The sequence below is a fragment of the Aulonocara sp. 'chitande type north' Nkhata Bay genome, linkage group LG17 (genome assembly GCF_057382095.1).
Source record: "Aulonocara sp. 'chitande type north' Nkhata Bay isolate Kocher_YH1m ecotype deep benthic linkage group LG17, A_spYH_male_GT1.1, whole genome shotgun sequence".
NCBI lineage: Eukaryota > Metazoa > Chordata > Actinopteri > Cichliformes > Cichlidae > Aulonocara > Aulonocara sp. 'chitande type north' Nkhata Bay.
The window spans coordinates 11,201,174-11,224,063 of record NC_141360.1 but is presented as its reverse complement, the minus strand read 5'-3'; the positions used below and the strand labels follow the sequence as shown (position 1 = coordinate 11,224,063).

Sequence of the window (22,890 nt, the reverse complement as noted above, 5' to 3'; positions counted from 1 at the left end):
CACTCGTGTTATCCGTTTGTTACAGTGTCTACGGACCTCAGTGCGTTGCTTGTCCTGCAGCAGGAGCGCAACAAGGAAACAGGCCTTAGTGAAGATGCTTCCACCCTTTTCTGCCACTTTATCCCCTGCCTTCTCCCGGTATCTCTGCAGCAGGTCCAGCAGCGTCTCCACAGAGTTTTCCACTGAATACACCGCCTCAATGGTCTTGTGGTACTGAGGAGGGAGGGGAGACGATGTTAGTCCTGCACACTTAAACAACACTAACGCATCCACTGTTGCATGTTCTATTTTGGCTGAAAAAGACAGAAACACTCAAAAATAAACACCACCCTCGTCCACTTTGTTCTTCATATTTAATGCTTCACGCACACACAAAAAAGTGAACATAATACATGTTTTATCTGCTACATATCCACATAAATGGTCACTTTGCAGTTAAATTAGCTTTACAGAAAGCAGTTTCTTATAGATTGTAGATGACATGTAAGGCCTTAAGCAAAGCTGTTAAAGCCACAATCATGAGACAGCTTCCATGCTGGTAATCTCATTTCATTAACCTTTGGTAGAACCTCAAAATCCCATCCTTTCGTGAACCTCGGGACCAAAAATGGTCCCACCCCAAAAGTGCTCTAAAAATGTTATATATCAATATTTTTTTCTACTTTAAATTAGTCAATCTTTTAAAACTACTTCTGCTTAAAATATCCATGTCAAGTTTTAATTATATTTTCATTGTTTTAACCCTTTAAATCCCAGTTTTATTACATGAGCGCCCTGTTTTTTTAGCCCCAAAAAACAAAAAAACTAAATATTTTCCAAAAAAAACATTTGAAGTAATATTCAATTGTTATTATAATTAGGCCTTTAGATGGACTAAAGATTGGCACCAACAGTCATTTCGATCGCCTTTTTTATTTTTTTTCCAGGAGCGCATTTCATAAAATGCACACTATCGACCACGCCCAAAAAGTGCTATAAAAAATTTATATATTAATATTTTATTCCACTTTAAATTAGCCAAACTTTTAGACCTACTTCTCCTCCTACTTCTCCTTGAAATATTCATGTCAAGTTTTAATTACATTTCGCGGATTTTACCCTTTATATCCCGGTTTCGTCACATGAGCGCACTGCTTTTTTTGCCCCAAAAACATAAAACATAAAATATTTTCCAAAAAAAACATTTGAAGTAATATTTTATTGTTATTATAATTAGGCCTTTAGATGGACAAAAGATTGGCACCAACATTAATTTCGATCCGTTTTTAATTTTTTTTGCAGAAGCCGAAAATGTCCCCAGGCGGCGCTGCTGCTCCTGCTCCCCCGGGGAGGAGTGCCTCTGCCGCGGGTGTGTTTCGCGCAGCGCCGGAGCATATGGTTCGGTTCCCGTGTCTGCAGCACACACTTCCGCTACCACGTGAAAACAAATACGTCATTTCCTGTTGATTAAAAAAAATTAATGCACCCTCAAACGATCCTAAGGTCATAAAATGGTCCGGAACGAGCAGCGGGCCAAGCTGCTGCTGCACGCGGGAAATTAGTCTGCCTTTTCCGGGTATCTGTCTCGAGCAGGCCGCTGGAGAAGGTGTGTATGTTCCAGCGGGCGTCACATGTGGAACAAGGGCGCCACCCGGTGGCCAAATAAAAAATTACAATTCTAAGGCCCTGAGTCCAGAATGAAAGTGAAAGTTAAGCCATCGCAAGACGTTAATGGTAATAATTGTACAGTGAAAAATAGCGTTTATAATGGGTTTCAATGGGGCACAAATCGGCCACGAGGTTCGATAGTGGATGTATGCCTTTTATTCAGCCATTTAAGCTCATTTAAAAAACTCAGACTGAAATTTTAAAATAAAATGGGAAAAAAATACATGTTTGAAAATTTGGCTATACTCCATTAAACACAGTGGAAATGGCGTGGAATTAAAAAACGGAAAGGCCACGAAATGGTCCCAGGTTCTACCAAGTTAAACACTGCACAGAATGATGGGAGGTGTAATTTCTCAAAACTAAGCAGGGATTAGTTTGTCCTATTGTTTGATGTTTTAGAACGGTACAAATTAACCTGTTTTTGTCAAATGAGTCTGTTGGCTTTTGTGAGGGAACATATTTGGATCCAAAAGCTTTACATTCCCATACAAATGTTTTGCTGCTGCCCTCATCCACAGCAGTGTAAGCTTCTCAAAAGCACGGGTGTGCTGACGGTCATTTACCATCGACAGTATACAGATTACAGGTTTATTCAACCCCCACTTGTCTAAACAATCCCTTTCCAGCCAGAAGATTCAAAACAAATAAGTAAGATGTCTGGGTCTACCACGCCAACATGTTCCCGTCACAGTCAGGCAGATTATGTTGCAAGAAGAACAAAGTTCACAGCGAGAAGAGAGAAATCGATAACAGCAAACAGTCTGACAGAGGGTCAGATCTATATACAGGAAATGGGAAATGCTTTTAGAGAAAACAGGAAAGCTTGATAACACTTTAGTTCTGATATTTTCAGACAACCAGAGTTAAGTGATAGAGCTCTTTAAATGCATCTTCTCTGTGTTCTTGCAAGTTACTGTTTAAAATAATGCAACCAAAAATACTGCTGAATTTAAGAAATACTGGATAGTGATGCAGCACCAACTTTTATATACTTTTATGTACCTTTATATGATGACACAAAATGTCTAGCCATGAGAATACTGTATAAAAGTACTCTGCATTTAATATATCTGTACATAAATAAGTATTTGTTACCACCTTATATTACAGTCACACTAAGGAAAACCATTGTGTAAGTGTGTGATAGGTTGGTTGCTGTAACTAGGGATGTCACCAGAACCAATATGTGTTGTATCACTTCCTACCAAAATTCTGAAAATGTGAGTAAGGACTGATTTCCCAAAAAGCCGTATGCAAGCATGTTACTGTACTGTACTGAAATTGTGTGGCCTAAGTGAACTAAAAGAATAGCTCCCAGATCAGTTTGAATAGATCAGCGTGAATGCTTTTCAATTAACATTACAAACATCCAAACCATTATCCTGCTTTTATTATGCCAAAATGTAAATTACCAACAAAGCTGTGAAATCAGCTTTGTTCCACTGGCTAAAATGTTTGCAATGGCTAACATTAAATGCTTATGCTAGTGTAATATAACATTAGTAGGCTATACAATGTTAACATTTTAAATAAATGATCTGCCAGTGTTTTAAAAATGACTTTAATGAGGCAGTTTATGGTCGAGTATGCGAGATGTCACTTCAGATCATTTCTGTTTTGGTATCGAATTGGGCTGTGAGAATTGTTCAGTTCTACTGCTGTTTGTACCGACTACTAATGTCCAGTATCGTGACACACCTAGGTGGAAATACTTGTTAACTTTTGCCTAATGTGAAGAAATTCAATGCAACCAATGGGAAACTATAATTTCTTTCTAGTCACAAGGAGGTTGCTGTCCTACCCTTAGTCTTAGGTGAAATCTGACACTGACATTGTTAAATATGCTGGAACTGAGGAGTGGAGGAGGTGGAGATAGCAAAATATAAGCTAAAACATCTCCTCCATTTCATGTGTCTACAGACAGTTAAAACAGCTTAATCTAATGTTGGGCCTGTAGGAAAACAAAAACAAAAAATAAACAACTGTCTACCTTCAGCTTTAATGTCACACTAAACTAATTAACCGGTTTACCTTTTATGTTTATAACCTGAGAGTACCGGATTACTTCATGAGGAAGCATAAAATACAAAGTGCTGTTCTGTGTCTGCAGTACCTTGGAAAGGTTGAGAAGTATCTGAATGGAGAAGGTGATGACGTCCATGCAGGGGACGCTCCTGTTACAGCAACGGATTAGTGTGAAGATGACGTTAGTGGCTCCGCTCTCCACAAGCCGCTCGCAGCACTCTGGGGACAGCCTGGTGGCGGTTTCTGCACACGAATGCAACATGCAAACACAGAGGCACGCACAAAGAGATTTCAGTCAGGACAAATCATAAGATGCACTCTTACATGAATAAGAAGTATGCATTTTGGCCAATTAGGCACATATATATTTACACATTTTAAACTATAAAATATTTAATAGATTTGGGAGTGATTGTAGAAATAGTCCCTAAAATATTACCCACCATAATTCAAAGACCAGAAGTGGGTTTTGATTCTACACATCACACATTAGAAAGACAAGAAACACAAAGAAATGCTCCAGAAATGCTGAAGCGTTTTAAAGAGGCAGTTTCTCAGAAGAATTTCTAGTAGATACGTCTGTGGTATCAATTTAAATACTCATTCTCGAGTTGTCCATTCACTCATTTATAATGGTCCTCAATGTTAAATTGCACAGAATATCTCATCTAAAGATTATTAGAATGAGGAGAAATATCAGCATGCAAGAGGCACAAGTACAAATCAGTATTGAATATCTGCCATCTTTGGGCCCTCAGGCAACACTGCTTTAAAACCAAGCATGGCTGTGTCATGAAATCATTGCCTGGGCCCAGGAACACTTCCAGAAATCACTGTTACTTCACAGTGAAAAGTAACTATATTACTGGGACCATCTAAATGTTTGGTAGGAACTACATGCATCTTCTGCCTCTCATAATGATATGTGAAATAATTCGTCATGGCTCACGTGTGCTCATTCACTCAGTTGAAAATAATGTCTGATCGTAAGCTGAGTAAACTATAACTTGCATGGCGTTTGTTCAGTGCTGTGGTGGGGTGAGCCAAAGATATTGTCATTAAGCTGTTTAGTGTTACATAAGTTGCCACATCTAAAGCTGTGGGATGACTTGCAGGGAAAATGCTGTTTAAAACTATTTTTCCATTTTTGTACTCAGCATGAGGGGAAACGAGTAGACAACAAAAAGCCTTACCAAGATTTTTCAAGGCCTCCAGAATGTACGAGAAGTGTTTATAACGAAGAAGGTAGTCCAGTGCACATGAAGTTTTATTGCACAGTTTGTCTTCCTCTCGGACACTGGCAGTGACCACACGTAAGCGGTGCCTCAGCTTTACAATCTTGGGATTGTCATTCAATCTGCGGGAGCAGTGTCCTCTCCACAGAGCCTAGAAGGAGAAAGTGGTTAAAATTAAATTAAATTAAAAACAAACAAACAAAACAAAAACTCACATTAGTTTCAAACTGTTGGAAAACTAAATAAGTTAACAATTTTCAGGGCAAAATGTGTATAAAATTATTTGATTTCCATCAATTCATAGCAAACATTTTGCTAGTGTAAACTGTTATTAGAAGTATTAAATATTAACAGCAAAATTAAAGAAATGATCCCAGCAAGGCTGTTACTGCCTTACTTTGTAGGTTGTAACAACATTTTGCTGACTACATTGTCAACAAATATCAAAATGATGAGGATAAAGTAAAGACTGGATAACAAGTTGTTGCTTTTAATTTTGGTAACACTTTAAAACACAGCCTGCAACTAAGGGAGTGATTCCTCCATCATTAAATTGAATTTCAATTTATTTTTCTTTTAATAACAATGTCATTATAGTTACCTACAAAAACTCAGGGGTTGGGAGAAATCAATTTTATTTTTAAAAGATCTGTCATACTCACAAACATGATGAATATTAAGAAAAGATGTAAAAAAAAAAAAAAAAAAAAAAGATAATAATAATAATAATAATAATAATAATATACAAAGGCACAATTAATCTACTCCATACTATGACATGTCCATAGAACAGTACAGTTTATTTATGATGTAAAATTGGGAAATTGCTTGTCCATAAAATTTCCGTGAAATTGGGCAGTACTTAAAAGTATAAATTGTCTTTTTTCCTATAAAATACCTTAAGTTATAAAATTATTAACGTTACTTATGCATTACATAAATTCTCCTCTGTAATTTGCTATATTATTGTAGTCAAGGGGTTTGTGTGTCCCAAGAATTCCAGGGGCTATGCACTCGAAAGGCCTTTTGCCCCTGGTAGGATCTCCCATGGTAAATTGGTCCTGGGTGAGGAACCAGACAAAGCTGTTTAGAAGACCGTTATGTGTACACAATCAAGGGAACAGTTCACCCTGCCTGGGATAAGGTTAGTGGAGCTCTGCCCTGGAGCCAGGTCTGGGGAGGGTACCTGAAGGAGAGCCCCTGGTGGCCTGGAGGCCTGACCGGACGCAACCTGGAGAAGGCAAATGAGCATTTCCTCCTGTAGGCCCACCATCCACAGGAGAGGGTTGGGTGCTATAGGGGTTGGGTGCTATAGGGGTTGGGTGCAGTGTGTGACGGGTGCCAGTCAAGGGAGACCCTGGTGGACCCTGGTGGGCTGATCCCAAGCTACTGAGGCTGGTGAAACGTCAACTTTCTGGTGGAGGAGGAGCATGAGCTGGTGTGTGAGGTTGAAAGGTACCAAAGAGATATAACCGGGCTCACCTCAATACACAGCTTGAGCTCTGGAACCAGCCTCCTGGACAGGGGCTGGACTCTGTCCCAGCTAGAAGTTGCTTTTGGTGACAAGCGGTATCTTGGCATGTCCTTGGCTGGCTGCCTGTATATTGGAGTTTTTTTCCCCCGGTAGACGAGAGGGTTTGATTCCTTGGTGTGTTGCTTGTTAATATGAGCCATTCGGCCCTTATACAACCGTTGCAAGAGCTTGGTCCACATTACTGGCAATAAGTTAGATTCATTCCCAGTGGGTATTGGATTCTTCCAAGGGTGCCCTTTGTCACCAATTCTGTTTATAATTTTTATAGACAGAATTTGTAGGCATAGCAAAGTGGCAGGAGGCTTTCACTTTTGTGGTCCCAGAATCTCTGCTTTTCATTGATTATGTTGTTCTTTTGACTTGATCAGGTCTGTCGCCTCCAGCTGACACTGGCCAAGTATAAAGTGGTGGGAATGAGAATCAGCACCTCCAAGTCTGAGGCCATGGCCCAAGCATCTTGGGCTCTTGTTCATGACTGAGGGGAGCGGGAGACGGACGGGTCTATGGTTGCAGTGATGCTGAACCGATCCGTTGTGCTGAACAGAGAGCTGAGAGTAAAAGTGAAACTCTCGATTTACCAGTCAATCTACGTCCCTACTCTCATCTATGGTCACAAGTAGGGGTGGGCGATAGAAACGATATACGATAGAAACAATATAAATTTGGCCAACGATAGAGATTTTGACTATACCGCTCTACCGCATGTTGATGATGCCTGTTTTGGTTGAAAGCATCGCAGCGGCTACAACCATTATCATCTGCAAATTATGCCAGGCGACAGTCATAGCAAAGAGATGAAGCACTTTTGAAATATGGGGAAAGCCAAAAACTGCGCGTCCTCCACTTCCGTAAATTTGATTCATTTATGTTGAATTCTCTCACAGCTGTTCCTATCCCCATGTTGTTGCAGTATATTAATAACTAACCTATTGTGGATGAAAAGTCTCAGTTGTTCTCCTGACTGAAGTTTGGCCCGTGTATAGCATCCTGCCATGCGATTGCATTTGTCCCTGACCACCAGAATCCCTCACGTTAACTTTTATCGAGTGGAAAAAAAGTTGGCGTTCATCCTCCAGCTTCACTGTGCTAATGTTATGCTAACATAGCTGTGTCGCTAGCAATCACGTAGCACAACATTAAACACCAGGTAGTCCAACTTCAGTAACCCTGCAAACGCCACTGCTGTTTAGTTTTCTGTCTTCATTTATGTTGGAAGTGGTAGCAGAGCTGTACGTTTTAATTAGTTTCAAAAATCTCTGTCAGAACATGGTATGAAATGTTTAGGTGGAAACTAGCGAGCTAACTTCCTGTTAACTTCTAACTCCGTTAAATTTAAGAAATTCTGTTTTCCTGGAAGCCTGGATGTTAAACTTAATTGTTACACCTGGTAAAGCAGCAACGCTGATGATTTTATTAAAGATGAAAGAGTTTAGACTGTTTTTAACGCTCAGTGTTCATTTGACTTTGGGACCTGAAGCAGAAGGAGTTTTGGACCCAGATTACTCCGCGAAGCTCCTCACTATGGCAGCCGTAATGCTCTGACAATCCATCAAGCAGTGCGGCTTACCAAAGTTGTACTAAAACATTTTTTAACAGATTTCTGCACGCCCAAATCGGTTTGAGGTCAGTAAGCACAACCAGAATTCATACATAAGGCACACTCTCGATTTTGGAGAAAATGAAAGGATTTTATGTGTGCCTTATAGTGTGGAAAATACGTTATACAGAAGAAAAGAATATATTGCGATATATATCGTTACCGCACGTGCTTCAAATTATATCGCGATATGGATTTTAGGCCATATCACCCAGCCCTAGTCACAAGCTCTGGGTAATGGCCTAAAGAATGAGATCAGGAATACAAGTGTCAGAAATGAGCTTTCTTGGAATGATGGGTGGCCTTTTTACTTAGAAATAATGTTACTGTAGAGCCGCTATACCCTCTACAGTAAAAGGAGCCAGTTGAGGTGCCTTATCCAGGAGGCATTCTTATCCAGGAGGCAGATAAGAATGCCTCCTGGATAAGGTGTTCTAGGTCTGTCCCACCAGGACGAGGCCCCGTGGCAGACTCAGAAGATATTGTAGAGTTTATATCTCTTGCCTGGCCTGAGAACATCTCTGTGTTTCTCAGATGAGCTGGAAGAGGTGGCTGGGGACAGGGGAGTTCTGTGCATCCCTTTCTTTGCTTACCTATGGGTTGTCATATAAAGTGTTACCTATATTTTCTTTGTAAAATTAGGCCATGTTCGCAACAGTCAGATGTTAAAAACAGTCCTCCTCCTGAAATTGTTTCCCAGTTATAATGTCATGGACTGATCATTGTAGAAAGAAAAGATTTAGCAAATCTTTAATGGGCTGTTCTAACTGAGGTGACTGAGGGTTGAATGAACTTTGGACACCTAAATATAGACTGAATTGGAAATCTGCGACTCTCCCCTTTAGAATTACAGGCAACATCTTTACCACACTCAGCACTGACTACGGTACCTGGGCCTTGAGAATACCCTGCTGAACCCTCTTCTGACGCCTGAGGAGGAGGAATTTCCAGACAGCCTGCTGGATGACAGTCGCAGCCTTGTGGCGACGAGCTAGCCAGTGCCTGACTGCTCTCTGAGCTGTAGCCACCTTCAGCTTGTACTCCAGATAGCGTCTTCTCTGTTGCCTCGCTCTCACCAGTCGCTTAAAAAAAAAAAAAAAAAGTCAAGATGCCATTTGTAAAAACTGTTGTACTCTTCAATAGATGTAGCACTGTGGATGTTTTGTGACTCTACCTGTATGGTGATAACAGAATGGATCTGTCTTTTAGCGGACTCCAAAGCCCAGTGAGCTCTGAGTGCTCGTTGGATCTTTATGGCACTGAGATGGTGAAATATGGCCGACGTAAAACGTAGCCTCCTCTCTGCACGAGCGGCCTTTAGTACCTGAAAAACATTGGCTTACATTTAACCAGCAACTTTTTTTCCCCTCCACATAACACATTGAGACTGCTTACTACAAATCACATTTCAACACTGTGAGACTCCAAACAAGCTGCAGTTCCTCTTAATTACGGTACTCTGTTTATTTTTGTACTGCAAATGAACTTTACCTGCTGTCTTGCAATCCAGGCTTGCCAGTGTTTCTGAAGTGTGATGGCAGCTTGCCTCACTTGGATGTATTTGCTTCTCTCCTGCCTGCCGAGCTGCACTGCTCGAATCCTCTGCTGAAGTTTCACAGCTGCATCTTTCTTTCTTTGGAAGATACGTCGTTCCACCAAACATTTCCAGTATGACTGGATTACAACAGCAGCATGATTTTGTAGGCTAACATCCCTCCTGACGCGCCAGCCTCTCAGTGCTGCCTGGAGAACTATGGCGGATTGTTTCAACTTCAAAAACTTTGCTCTTTCTTGCCTCTGAAGAACACGAGCCCGATGACGTCTCTGGATGATGATGGCAGATAGACGCATGGCCTGGAATTTGACGACTTCTCTGTGTTTTCTGAAGGCAGACTGGATCACAGTAGCAGCTTGATGCCAACGAGCAACTTCCTGTCTGACCTGCTGCCCTCTGTACGCTGCCTGAAGAACAACAGCAGCTCTGCGCAGTTTTTGACATGTTTGCAACTGTTTCTTTGCTGCTACAGAGGCTCGATATCTTCTCTGAAGAGTCAGGACAGAGGATTTCAGAGTGAGATACTCTCTGTGTTCGCAGTGAGCTCTGTAAGCTCTCTGGATAACACTGGCAGCTTGATGCTGCAGTTTGATCATCTGTCTGGATTTCATTCTACGATATGCAGCCTGTAGAATGATGGCAGCTTTTCTAACCTCTTGATAATGTTTCACCACAAGGTTTCTGGTTCTTTGAGCTCTGAACCTCTGCTGTAAGACACAGGTTGCCCAGCGTTGTCGCCTGAACTCTGATTGAAGTTTATATCTCCTGAAGTTTGCTTGAATGACAGTAGCTGCTCTGTGCATCTTGGCAATGTCAGACCTGACACAATGACCTCTGAAAGCTGCTTGTAGGACCACAGCAGAATGTCTCATTCTTAGGAAGTTTTCCCTTTCTTGCCTCTGAAGAACACGAGCCCGATGACGTCTCTGGATGATGATGGCAGATAGACGCATGGCCTGGAATTTGACGACTTCTCTGTGTTTTCTGAAGGCAGACTGGATCACAGTAGCAGCTTGATGCCAACGAGCAACTTCCTGTCTGACCTGCTGCCCTCTGTACGCTGCCTGAAGAACAACAGCAGCTCTGCGCAGTTTCTGATATGTTTGCAACTGTTTCTTTGCTGCTACAGAGGCTCGATATCTTCTCTGAAGAGTCAGGACAGAGGATTTCAGAGTGAGATACTCCCTGTGTTCGCAGTGAGCTCTGTAAGCTCTCTGGATAACACTGGCAGCTTGATGCTGCAGTTTGATCATCTGTCTGGATTTCATTCCACGATATGCAGCCTGTAGAATGATGGCAGCTTTTCTAACCTCTTGATAATGTTTCACCACAAGGTTTCTGGTTCTTTGAGCTCTGAACCTCTGCTGTAAGACACAGGTTGCCCAGCATTGTCGCCTGAACTCTGATTGAAGTTTATATCTCCTGAAGTTTGCTTGAATGACAGTAGCTGCTCTGTGCATCTTGGCAATGTCAGACCTGACACGATGACCTCTGAAAGCTGCTTGTAGGACCACAGCAGAATGTCTCATTCTTAGGAAGTTTTCCCTTTCTTGCCTCTGAAGAACACGAGCCCGATAACGTCTCTGGATGATGATGGCAGATAGACGCATGGCCTGGAATTTGACGACTTCTCTGTGTTTTCTGAAGGCAGACTGGATCACAGTAGCAGCTTGATGCCAACGAGCAACTTCCTGTCTGACCTGCTGCCCTCTGTACGCTGCCTGAAGAACAACAGCAGCTCTGTGCAGTTTCTGATATGTTTGCAACTGTTTCTTTGCTGCTACAGAGGCTCGATATCTTCTCTGAAGAGTCAGGACAGAGGATTTCAGAGTGAGATACTCTCTGTGTTCGCAGTGAGCTCTGTAAGCTCTCTGGATAACACTGGCAGCTTGATGCTTTTGTTTGATCATCTGTCTGGATTTCATTCCACGATATGCAGCCTGTAGAATGATGGCAGCTTTTCTAACCTCTTGATAATGTTTCACCACAAGGTTTCTGGTTCTTTGAGCTCTGAACCTCTGCTGTAAGACACAGGTTGCCCAGCGTTGTCGCCTGAACTCTGATTGAAGTTTATATCTCCTGAAGTTTGCTTGAATGACAGTAGCTGCTCTGTGCATCTTGGCAATGTCAGACCTGACACAATGACCTCTGAAAGCTGCTTGTAGGACCACAGCAGAATGTCTCATTCTTAGGAAGTTTTCCCTTTCTTGCCTCTGAAGAACACGAGCCCGATGACGTCTCTGGATGATGATGGCAGATAGACGCATGGCCTGGAATTTGACGACTTCTCTGTGTTTTCTGAAGGCAGACTGGATCACAGTAGCAGCTTGATGCCAACGAGCAACTTCCTGTCTGACCTGCTGCCCTCTGTACGCTGCCTGAAGAACAACAGCAGCTCTGTGCAGTTTCTGATATGTTTGCAACTGTTTCTTTGCTGCTACAGAGGCTCGATATCTTGTCTGAAGAGTCAGGACAGAGGATTTCAGAGTGAGATACTCCCTGTGTTCGCAGTGAGCTCTGTAAGCTCTCTGGATAACACTGGCAGCTTGATGCTGCAGTTTGATCATCTGTCTGGATTTCATTCCACGATATGCAGCCTGTAGAATGATGGCAGCTTTTCTAACCTCTTGATAATGTTTCACCACAAGGTTTCTGGTTCTTTGAGCTCTGAACCTCTGCTGTAAGACACAGGTTGCCCAGCATTGTCGCCTGAACTCTGATTGAAGTTTATATCTCCTGAAGTTTGCTTGAATGACAGTAGCTGCTCTGTGCATCTTGGCAATGTCAGACCTGACACAATGACCTCTGAAAGCTGCTTGTAGGACCACAGCAGAATGTCTCATTCTTAGGAAGTTTTCCCTTTCTTGCCTCTGAAGAACACGAGCCCGATGACGTCTCTGGATGATGATGGCAGATAGACGCATGGCCTGGAATTTGACGACTTCTCTGTGTTTTCTGAAGGCAGACTGGATCACAGTAGCAGCTTGATGCCAACGAGCAACTTCCTGTCTGACCTGCTGCCCTCTGTACGCTGCCTGAAGAACAACAGCAGCTCTGTGCAGTTTCTGATATGTTTGCAACTGTTTCTTTGCTGCTACAGAGGCTCGATATCTTCTCTGAAGAGTCAGGACAGAGGATTTCAGAGTGAGATACTCCCTGTGTTCGCAGTGAGCTCTGTAAGCTCTCTGGATAACACTGGCAGCTTGATGCTGTAGTTTGATCATCTGTCTTAATTTCATTCCACGGAAGGCAGCTTGTAAGACAACAGCTGCATTTTTCTTAACACTCAGGGCATGCACCTCTGCTCTCATCTTTTTGTTAGCTCTGTAGCGTGTTTGCAATACAGTGGCTGCCCAGCAGAGTCTCTTGTAGTTGTTTTTCTGCTGGTACATTCTATACTGAGACTGAATTGTTACAGCTGCCATGTGCTCAATACACAGCCGCTTTCGAACTACATATCCTCTGTAAGCTGCTTGTAGACAAACTACTGCCCTTCTCTTTGAGAGATAGTCCAGCCGTGCTTTTCTTGCCAGGGTTACTGCTCTGTACCTCTGCTGACAGGCCAAAACTGCCACTCTGACAGCCAGGAAGTTTTTTCTATCCCGGATGGCCAGAAACTTTCTCTGAATGACTGAAGCAGCTTGGTGCATGTTTGCAATCTTTCTCCTGGCCTTGTGGCCACGGTATGCTGCTTGGATTACTATGACTGCATGTTTCATTGTTCTGTAACTCTGCATCTGTTGATCCATGAGCCGTTTGGCCCTGTACCTTTCCTGAATAATGATGGAGGCACACTTAAGGGCAAGGTAAGCCACACGCATTCTGTGCATCCTGAAGTGAGCTTGGATTGCTCTGGATGCTTTATGTTGCCTCTTCAAGTCCCGCCTTTCTCTAAATCCCCGAAACACAGCTTGTATCTTAACAGTCGCCTGCTTAAGTTTTCTGAATTCATTTAGCTGCACCCTGCACAGCAAAAGAGCTCTGTATCGGCTCTGGATGACAATCGCTGCACTGTGAAGCAGAAGATAACGTTTCCTACATAAAAACATCCTGGCTAAAGCCTGAATGACAGTCGCTGCCTGGTGCTTTTTCTTCAACTCTGCCCTAACTCTCATCCCTCTGAATGCAGCTTGGAGAGTAATGGATGCCGCTTTCTTTTCTAGGTATCCTCTCCTCATCTTCCTTCCAGCCAAATAAGCTCTGTAATGGCTCTGTAGAACCACAGCTGCTGCCCTCTTGGCTCTGTACTCTGCTTGCACTTTGTGCCGACGATAACAAGCCTGTATAAAAGATGCACACTGATGCCACTTTTCTATCCTCTTCCTGTCCACTCTGCCTCTCCAGTTAGCTTGCACAGTGAGCACAGCGGCCCTCAGAGAGTTATATTCATTATTTGTCTTGCGACTCAAAAGTGTTGCTCTGTACTTTTGCTGTATTAGAACTGCAGCTCTTTTCAAGATCAGGTAGCGCCTACGGGCAGCGTGCTTCCTAAAAGCTGCCTGGATCACAGCTGCTGCCCTGTCCTGTTTTTTCAGAGAGTCTCGAGCCACTTTCCCACGATACGCTGCCTGTATGGTAACGGCCGCGCGTTTCATCCTGACAAACTTTTTCCTCTCCGCGTCTCTTGTCATGGAAGCTCTGCACCAGCGCTGGATTACGACTGCAGCACACCTCATTTCCGACACTTCTTTTCTGACAGCGTGCCCTCTGAAGGCACTCTGGATGACAACAGCTGAGTGGTGCTGCAGTTTTAATGTGAGAAAAAGGCGCCTCTGTGCAAGGCCTCTGTACTGAGCCTGAATGAGGAAAGCACTTCCCTTGATCTTTCTGTACTGATTGAGACACTTTTGCATCCTGTACCAGGACTGGATTCTCACAGCAGCGGCAGTTCTTTGGGACATTTTTCTTCCGTACCATTTCTTAAAAGCAGCTTGTATCACTCTGACCGCACAGTTTTCCTTTTGTATTTTCTGAGCTTTCCATCTTCTATAGCCTCTTTGTATTTTTACCACAGCGCTCCTTAGTAAGAGATAATGTGCTCTGTCTCTTTTTGAGATGGCCCATGCTCGTGAGTACTTCTGAATGACTGTCGTCGCCCAGTAGATTTTCCCATAAGCGGAGGCCGCCCTCCTCATTCGCCATTGTGCTTGGACAACAATGGTATGATATCTGAGGCACTGGTAAGCCCTCATAGTTGAAAACATCCTCCACTGAGCCTGCAAGGACAAGATAAGACCCATTTAATTCAAAGAACAAAAACACGTGGTAGCTTCATTATGCTGGATTTATCCTTGATATGACAAAACAGTAAAATTATCCAAAAAAAAGAAGTGTAATCACAGTGTTTACTAGACAGCACATTAATAGATGATCATGAACATCAAAATGTCCTTGAACAAAGTCATTCACAACTAGAAACAAAGTCAGATTAACCATCACCTGAGAAGCTGAATCTAGTTAGATTCAAAAAGCCAAAGCCATATGTGACTTTGTCAAACACCACTTCTAACCCTCAGATATATAACGCACATACACACCTGGATGACGGTTGCTGCTTCATGCTGCATAGCCCGAAGTTGAGCCTGTTTTCTAAGTCGCAGCTTTTTGCGGGCTGCATAACCTCTCCATGAGGTCTGGATGACAACAGCAGCCTGGTTCTGCCTCTTAGCTCTGCGCCTCTGAAGAAAATTCCTCACAAATACTTGGATTTTCATGGCAGCCATGTTTCTTTCCTGCATGGAAACAAGAAGCAACATTAAACTAGAGCTGGGCGATATGAGATTTTTTCATATCACGATATGTTTTTTTCATTTCAGGCGATAACGATATCTATCACGATATAAGCCAAATAACTATATTTGTAAGATTTAAATGTGCCGTTGCTCACAAGTAAAATGTGAAATAATCAGCAGCTTGTTTTTATTTAAATATTTATTTCCCATAATAAGTTCAACAGGGTAGATGTACTTAAGGAACATGAGACTTTTTCAGATAAATAAAAGGCAAATATTACAAACTACACAAAAGGCAGCCGCTAAAGCGTTTAAGTTTCAAAATAGAACAAACGAAACAGACTAAATTGTCAATTCCACTTAGAAACAAAATATAAATTCTAAAAATAAATCTTAGTTTGTTTTACAGAAGAACAGACAAAACTGACTAACTTTTGTCAATATCAAATAAACTGAGAACTAAAAGGAAATTCTCAATCTCTCCTTGTTGTATAGCTGAGCTTTTCAAACAGTTTTAACAGTTACTTTAGTCTGACAAAAGCCGAATGACGAATTAGCGCTTCCAGTCAGAGACTGAGGCTACGTCCACACGTACACGGGTATTTTTGAAAACTGAGATTTTCCGTTTTCGTTTTAAAAAATAATCCCGTCCACACATAAAGGCAGAAATGAAGGAAAACGCTGCTATGAACATGCCAAAGCAGCAGGTGGCGCTAGATTCCTAACCGTGCAGAAATGTTGGCCAATCAGAAGTCTAGACGCCTCGGTGGGAAAAAGTAAACAAAGCTGGGGCATAGAAGCAGAACCGAGTCGTAAGTGTGGAGGGACAGTAACTGTGTGTATATGTAAGCATTTAAACACTGCAGAGAGTAGAATTAACAGTAACAGTATTGTAGAAATTCATTTCACCGAAACAATAACGTGGCGCACAGTGTGACGCATGCACCAGTTTATTGTATTTCCAGACTTGCTTTCGGCACAATTTACAGTGCACGCTACTCTGTTTTTTGTCAGACTTGAAATAGCCGAAATACCTTCACACTACGGAACTTCTATGGCTCTTCCGTTCGACAATCTCTCCGGCATTGGAACCATCATCTGTTTTCTCTTCGGTCACGCTCGGTTGATTTTTCTAGTCGGCACACTCATTTCCTCCATTACGCGCTGGCTGCTTCCCAAACAAACACACGTGCGGCTTGGCACTTGTGCTGTACGTTACAAGTCACGCGACGTTGCGGCTGTCATTGGTTCGGCTCTGCGCTACTTAATTTGGATTGGCTGACCTTTTTTTTTTTAAGAGGACAAGAGCGGCGAAGTCTATCGCGATAGTTTAATTTCTCTATCGAGTAAAAGTTATATCGCGATACATATCGTTATATCGCCCAGCTCTACATTAAACACATTATAACCTTCTCTACAGAGGTTACTTTTTTGGTAGCATTTTGTAAGCGTATCAGTCTGCAAACATGATGGGTGTAGAGTTAACGATCCTTTAACGTGTGACTTACATCCACCAACGTCTTCAAGGTTCATTTATTGACAAGTACACCTCAAACACCCATAGTTACCCATGACCAATATTAGGCCAGTATCAGACATAAAGGGCTAAAGGGTCTCATTAACACTTGACTTAACTGTGAGTTTAATTTAAATGATAAATAAGTAAAAACCACAAACCTTGTAGAGTTCTAAATCTTTCTTGAGCTTGTATTTCCTCCAGGCTCCCTGTATGACCCGCGCAGCTCTGGTTTCGTCCCGTAGGTCCAACAGGCGAGCGCACAGGAAGGACAAGTACGACATCACCACCTGCAAGTCAGTTTACGTGGATGAAGACAGTGCTGCATTCTCTCTCACATTTTGGTACATTAAATATCTTTACAATTGAGGCGTTAAAAGCCTTATTTTACCAAATCCTGAGATTTTAAAGACAAATGATTGCAAGAGAGTTTGTCCTCATGAGGGCGGAAATTTAGTCAGGTTACATGGGTGAGGCAGCCACAAAGTCAGCCAACTCCTGTAAAGTGAGCTTAATTCATTTAAAAGCCAACATCTGTCACAGAGCTACTGAATCAGAAAGCTACATTTGTATTATTGTTTTTACACATGATCATTTATACATCTGTAGCACAAGACTGCAGGCAGGGAATTAGCGGGGGAATAAGCTTAGTGTAGTGTTGGGAATGTGTTTCTCTTTGTTAAGTACATATAAAACACACTGAATGTGGATTAATAATCAGTTGTTATGAATTTCACCAAAAACAATGTTCTGTGTTCCTGTAAGCTATGACACACCTCCCACCTGGTCTCACCTTCTCATTGGGGATAGTGTTGGACATGTCGGCCGGGTTGATCATAGCGGGCACACCGCCCAGAAAAGACACCGCACTGTTGACCAGTTTGAAGTTGCTTTTCTCGTTCTTCAGTAGCTCTTTAAACTCCAGCGATGGAGAATCAGGTCCTGTTGGCGAATAAATAGATACTGTCAGTAACAACTCTCTTTTGTATTGTGTATGTATTTTGATGTTATGACATCACGAAGCTGAGGTAACCGTGACTTAAAAAAAAATTTTAAAAATTAAGATGTAATGTAATAAACATACTGTGTTATTTATTTGTTACATTTCTTTTTTTTTTTCTTCTTCTTCTTTTTTTTTTTTTTTTTTAAATAATTCAGAGTTCCTTTCATATTCACCGTTTTCATGTTCTGACAGACTACAAATGTCTGAGGTACAAACATCCAAGTGAACTTTTTTTTTTCCTCTTTAAATCCCCCCCGGCACAGATGGTTGCACTAAGGTTGCAGCACACAGCTGACATACCGTTTGGGCCTGTGGGCAGGGACTCAAAGGAGCTGTCGGAGTCGCTGGCTGAGCAGCTGAGCTCCAGTCGGCCTCTTGGTGAGCACTCGACAGTCTGAGTGGTGCGGTGACTGACAGACGCTTCTGGCAGGAGACCCGGGTGGTAGTGGTGGATAAGGTAGCACAGGACGCGGCCATCCGAGAACGTCACGGTGAAGTTCTCCACCTGCACACACACAGGCAGAGAGAGACTTTATTTATCGTTTCCAACTAGAGTTTTCTGAAAATTTCTCTCTCTATATCTATATATTACAATGTCAAGGTTGCGTTTTGTGGCAAATATGATAATTCCAAAGGTCAGCAAAAACCAACAAACCTGTCATTTTGCATCACACAAATATCATTTATATTTACAGTGTTGTTTCGTTTTGTTCTTCTGAAAGCCCTGAGATGCCACCGAAAAGCATATTTAGGGTTTAAGCTAGAAAAAAAAAGAAAAAAAAAGAAAAAAAAAATAGACATTGAAAGACGTTTTTCAACCACATCCAAAATTTGCGGGTTTTGGGTGCTCTAGCAATGTAGCCCACCACGAATTCCATGGTTCAGCTAAATGTATCCTTGTTTGGATAACTTGCCTACAACGCACATTGAAATGGGTAAACGCCTACACTGCCTGGGTGAAAATATATCTTTGTAACATTGTATAAAGTAAGTCACGTGAATGCACAAGGTTATCTTCCATGTTCTTAAAATCTGTGTCTAAATCATGATGCGGTCTTTGCAAAGGAGTTAGAATACATGCATTGCAAATAAACTGAGATTTAGTAGCCTAAAGTAGATAATTAATTTATTTATTTTCTTTATAAAAAAAATGCAAACAAGAAGCTGCAAAGATTATAAAAAGATGAAGATGATAAGCAATGAGGAAAAGTGTGTAGATATAATCTAAAAGCGACACAAAACAATGACCAAAATCTACTGTATTACAGCTTTGTAAAATCAAGGTAACGTTTTATTTAGTGTGCATCAACCTCAAGTTAAAAAAAAAAAATGTAGTTAGTGGGCAAAGTGTAAAAGCAACCAGTAAAAGAGATAAAACTTAAACAAGCCTCAATTAAATCAGTTTAATTCTGAATGTGAAACTATTTTCTTTGGTTTCTTAGCTAAAATTAAACTATTTAGTCTCACCTGCAGGTTGTAAAAGTCACAAACGGAACGGACCCAGTCCATAAGCAGGGTAACTTTGGTGCTGCCATGTTCGTACGGGACTCTGGTTTTTGCAGGCGTCTGCCGAAGACCCCGATCGGCCTTCAGAGATGCTAGCCTCCGTTTAGTCCTCAGGGTTTTCTTCAGAAAGCCAATCTCCTGCTTGAGCTGATCCTCATTCAGAATCACCTCCACCTGAACATATGATGCAGTAACACCATATCAATCAACTCTCTTCACTTATTGGGATGGGGGTTCTCAAATGGGGGAAACAAAGGCATACACACATGAAATGCAAAGATGATTTTCCACAGCAGGCTCAGCGTCTTTTCTCTGTGTCCATCCACAATGTCTCTTGAATCAATGGTTGAGCCTGAAAATAAAAACAAAACATTTAAATACCATCAAAGCAAAGTTCTGAATTTTCTTTTCATGTAAGCTCAATAAAGTTTAGTAAGAAAGAAAGTCAGCAGACTACAAGGTGATATAGAACTTGTTTACACTCAAGGCAAAACTATAGCAGTGAGATTTCCAAAGAAAGTGTCTGAATATAAAACACAACGAATATGTTCATATCTTAAACAGTATATACAAATTTGATTTTCAGAAATTGATTAATTACCACGTTCGTCCTTCAGGTCGATCCCTTTGCTTTTGAGAACTTGTAGAGCGACATCGACGTTGTGGACCTTCTGCAGGCGGCTGATGGCCGGGAGGCGGAGCTTCACAGATAAAGTCCAGTCCTGGACAAGGAGCTCCATCACTCTCCTAAAGCAAAAAGATGATCCTTAGCTTCCATCATCATCATCATCGCTTCAACTGATTTGTCATGCAATGAAATGTTTATGTCACACATTTAAATCCCACAGCAGCAGCAGCTGAACATAAACGAGTATCTAATGAGAACCTGATCCACACATACAGGGCTAGTCAAGGTCAAATCCAGCTTTTGCCAATTTAAATCTGGCTCATGTCAATTTGAATTCTTTAAATACATTTAATTAAATGCTGTTATAACCCTAACTACATGTTGGCCAATCAGAGTACAGGACAACATTAGGGGCAACATACCCACTTGAAATACAGGATATTTAAAAAAAAAAAAATACCCATGTAATTACAAAACAGAAAAATATGTAACATTAAATTGCATCATAACCTGTAGGGAACCTGACACAAATAAAATGGAGTCAAAGATTTGCTCTGAAAAAAAAAAAAAATTATTTAACAGACTCACAGACACAAACTGAACCACTGTCAGGGCTGTCAAAGAGCCAATCCTTCAGTGAGAAATCAAGGAAGGAAATCCCCTGTCTGAAACCGCCTTGTCTGAGAGTCCTTAGCTCCCAATTCCCTTGCCTATCTGAGCCTGACCTCTGAGAGAAGCACACACGCATCTGGGATCCGAGCATCGCATTAAAATTCATGCCGACACACTCACACTAGACGAACGCCACATTTTAAGTCAACTGCCAAATTCTTCACAGCGAAGTCGAACTCGTCCAGGGGCGTCTGAACGTGGGAGACGGGTAACCCAAGGTAGCTGAGGTGCCGCGGGAGGATCCCCTCTCCGCTCAGGAAGTCCCTTGAGAAGGCCAGCAGCAGGTCTTTACTTGCCTGTTAAATAAAAATGTAAAAAATTGAGCAGTACATAGCACGACAGAGGTTAACACAAGCCAAAAAGACCAGAAGAGGGGAAACTGTTTTTCATGCTTTTATTTCAGTCACTCTTCGCCTCCCTCAGTAAAACCTCCCTGGATCGTCTCCAGCTTGTGCAAAATGCTGCTGCGAGGCTCGTTACCACATCCTTCGAGACCTCTAACGTCACACCTCTGCAGATCTCACTGTGCTGGCTCCCCATTAAATTTCAAATTCAATTCAAACCTCTAGTTTTTATCTTCAGGCCTCATCATGGTGAAGCATATCTGTACAGAGATTAACTTTTCACCAGGACTCTTGGGGCGCCTGATCAGAGCTTATTATCCATCCCTAAATCTAGAAGAAAAACTAATTAAAGCTAACTGAGCCTTTGCAATCGTGACCCTTACTCTTGAAATCTCTCTCCTCGATTCTTTGATCCATGAGCTCAGTATACTCAAAAAGCAGTTCAAGACTCATCTTTTTAACCTATTTAAGCTTTTTTTTCTTTATCATCATTCCAAAAGCACAATGACATCATATGCTCTCCCATTCAATACCAAGAAAAGAGTAACTATCTTAAGCTTTTATTCAATGTACAAAAATTGTAATTTTCCACAAATGTTTGTTGGTGACACATTGTGTCTCTGGCGTACCTTGAACTCAGCATCAACACAGAACAGACAGGGGTCGTGTTCAATGAGCCGGGACTCTTTGGCTTTGTCCAGGAAACACACGAGCAGCAGCAGCTTCTTCAAAGTGAAGCGGGACAGCGCCTCCTCGTGGCCTAACCGAGAAAAGGTAAACAGGCATTCATACAGTGACAATCAAGACAATTTCCAGTTTACAAAGGAAATCTTCTTATTTTGATCACAAGATATCCTTGTTTTAAAAAGTAGTCTTTACACTCCCAAGTTGTTTGAATTATTTAATTGCAAGTGGGATTAAAAAGGAATTCCAAACATCTACAAAATCAGGAAAGTATTTCCTTCATCCTTTGCTCTGTCATCTGTCTTGGGCTCTTCAGCATTATGTTCCCAGATTAATTTTAGGAATAAAACAACATTAGAGGTTTTGGGACATTAATCCAGTGAATCCAAAGTGATCTTTAAGCCTCATGAGAACTAATCACATTCAAAAAGTAATCGGTTACTCAAAGTGAAGAGGGGAAAAGAAAAAGTGAAACATCCTGTTTTTCACCTGAGTGTTAATCAATTATGTTTGGAACATTTGAATAATCATGATCATCCAATAATCATCACATCAACTGAAGCAACTGCAGCTGCACATTTCAGACAGTTATAGATCTGGCAGCATAACATTGAGCATCATGCACACTGTATCTATATTTATTATTTAGTTATATTTATTTGGTTGTGCTGCCCATTTCCTCATCTATTTTACTTCTTTTTTTTCTCGGTCTAATAATATAAAGCACATCTATTCCAGTGCAAAATGTCATTGTTGTTGTGTTGTTAGAAGGAAATTAAAAGTTTGAGTCAGCGAAGGAATAACAAGAAGTCGGTTAATTAAGGTTGCACTCATGCCCAAGTTGTTAATTTTCTATAATAAAGTGTTTCTGTCTGGTGATGATAAAGGCAAACCGAGACTTGTGCTACAGCTCAAGTGGGAAATTCAAAAGCAAACCTGGGCTGATCAACACACAAACAATGCCCCATTTTTAATTACTTTGAATTCAATTAAACTAAAAGTCTCGGCTCTCCTGGTATTTCTATTAGCTCTGACGCTGACCCAACATCCTCTCAAATTACCATCTTTGTAAAGGTGGGGCACTCGGGGGTGTCTGAACTCTGCAGCAATGTCCGGGTTCCACAGCAGTCGCTGGAGGATGAACACAGCCAGGCCCAAGGTGTCGCTGTTGCTTTCCAGTGAGATCAGCTCTCCGTAGATCGTCTGAAG

The 22,890-nt window shown here is 41.7% G+C and overlaps 1 protein-coding gene across 1 annotated transcript in view; it reads right to left on the bottom strand.

Annotated features, from left to right (window-relative positions):
* aspm (assembly factor for spindle microtubules) overlaps positions 1–22,890 on the bottom strand; it is a 29,299-nt gene that overhangs the window by 580 nt on the left and 5,829 nt on the right. Inside the window, exons 9-24 of the mRNA XM_086268768.1 lie at positions 22,743–22,884; positions 21,627–21,757; positions 20,774–20,949; positions 19,955–20,100; positions 19,620–19,705; positions 19,315–19,527; positions 18,148–18,352; positions 17,638–17,786; positions 17,006–17,134; positions 15,134–15,328; positions 9,533–14,812; positions 9,216–9,365; positions 8,932–9,123; positions 4,869–5,061; positions 3,764–3,918; positions 37–213 (exon numbers count right to left, since the gene is read on the bottom strand). Coding sequence (XP_086124894.1) covers positions 37–213; positions 3,764–3,918; positions 4,869–5,061; positions 8,932–9,123; positions 9,216–9,365; positions 9,533–14,812; positions 15,134–15,328; positions 17,006–17,134; positions 17,638–17,786; positions 18,148–18,352; positions 19,315–19,527; positions 19,620–19,705; positions 19,955–20,100; positions 20,774–20,949; positions 21,627–21,757; positions 22,743–22,884 — 7,719 coding nt within the window. The remainder of the gene's footprint in view (positions 1–36; positions 214–3,763; positions 3,919–4,868; positions 5,062–8,931; positions 9,124–9,215; positions 9,366–9,532; positions 14,813–15,133; positions 15,329–17,005; positions 17,135–17,637; positions 17,787–18,147; positions 18,353–19,314; positions 19,528–19,619; positions 19,706–19,954; positions 20,101–20,773; positions 20,950–21,626; positions 21,758–22,742; positions 22,885–22,890) is intronic.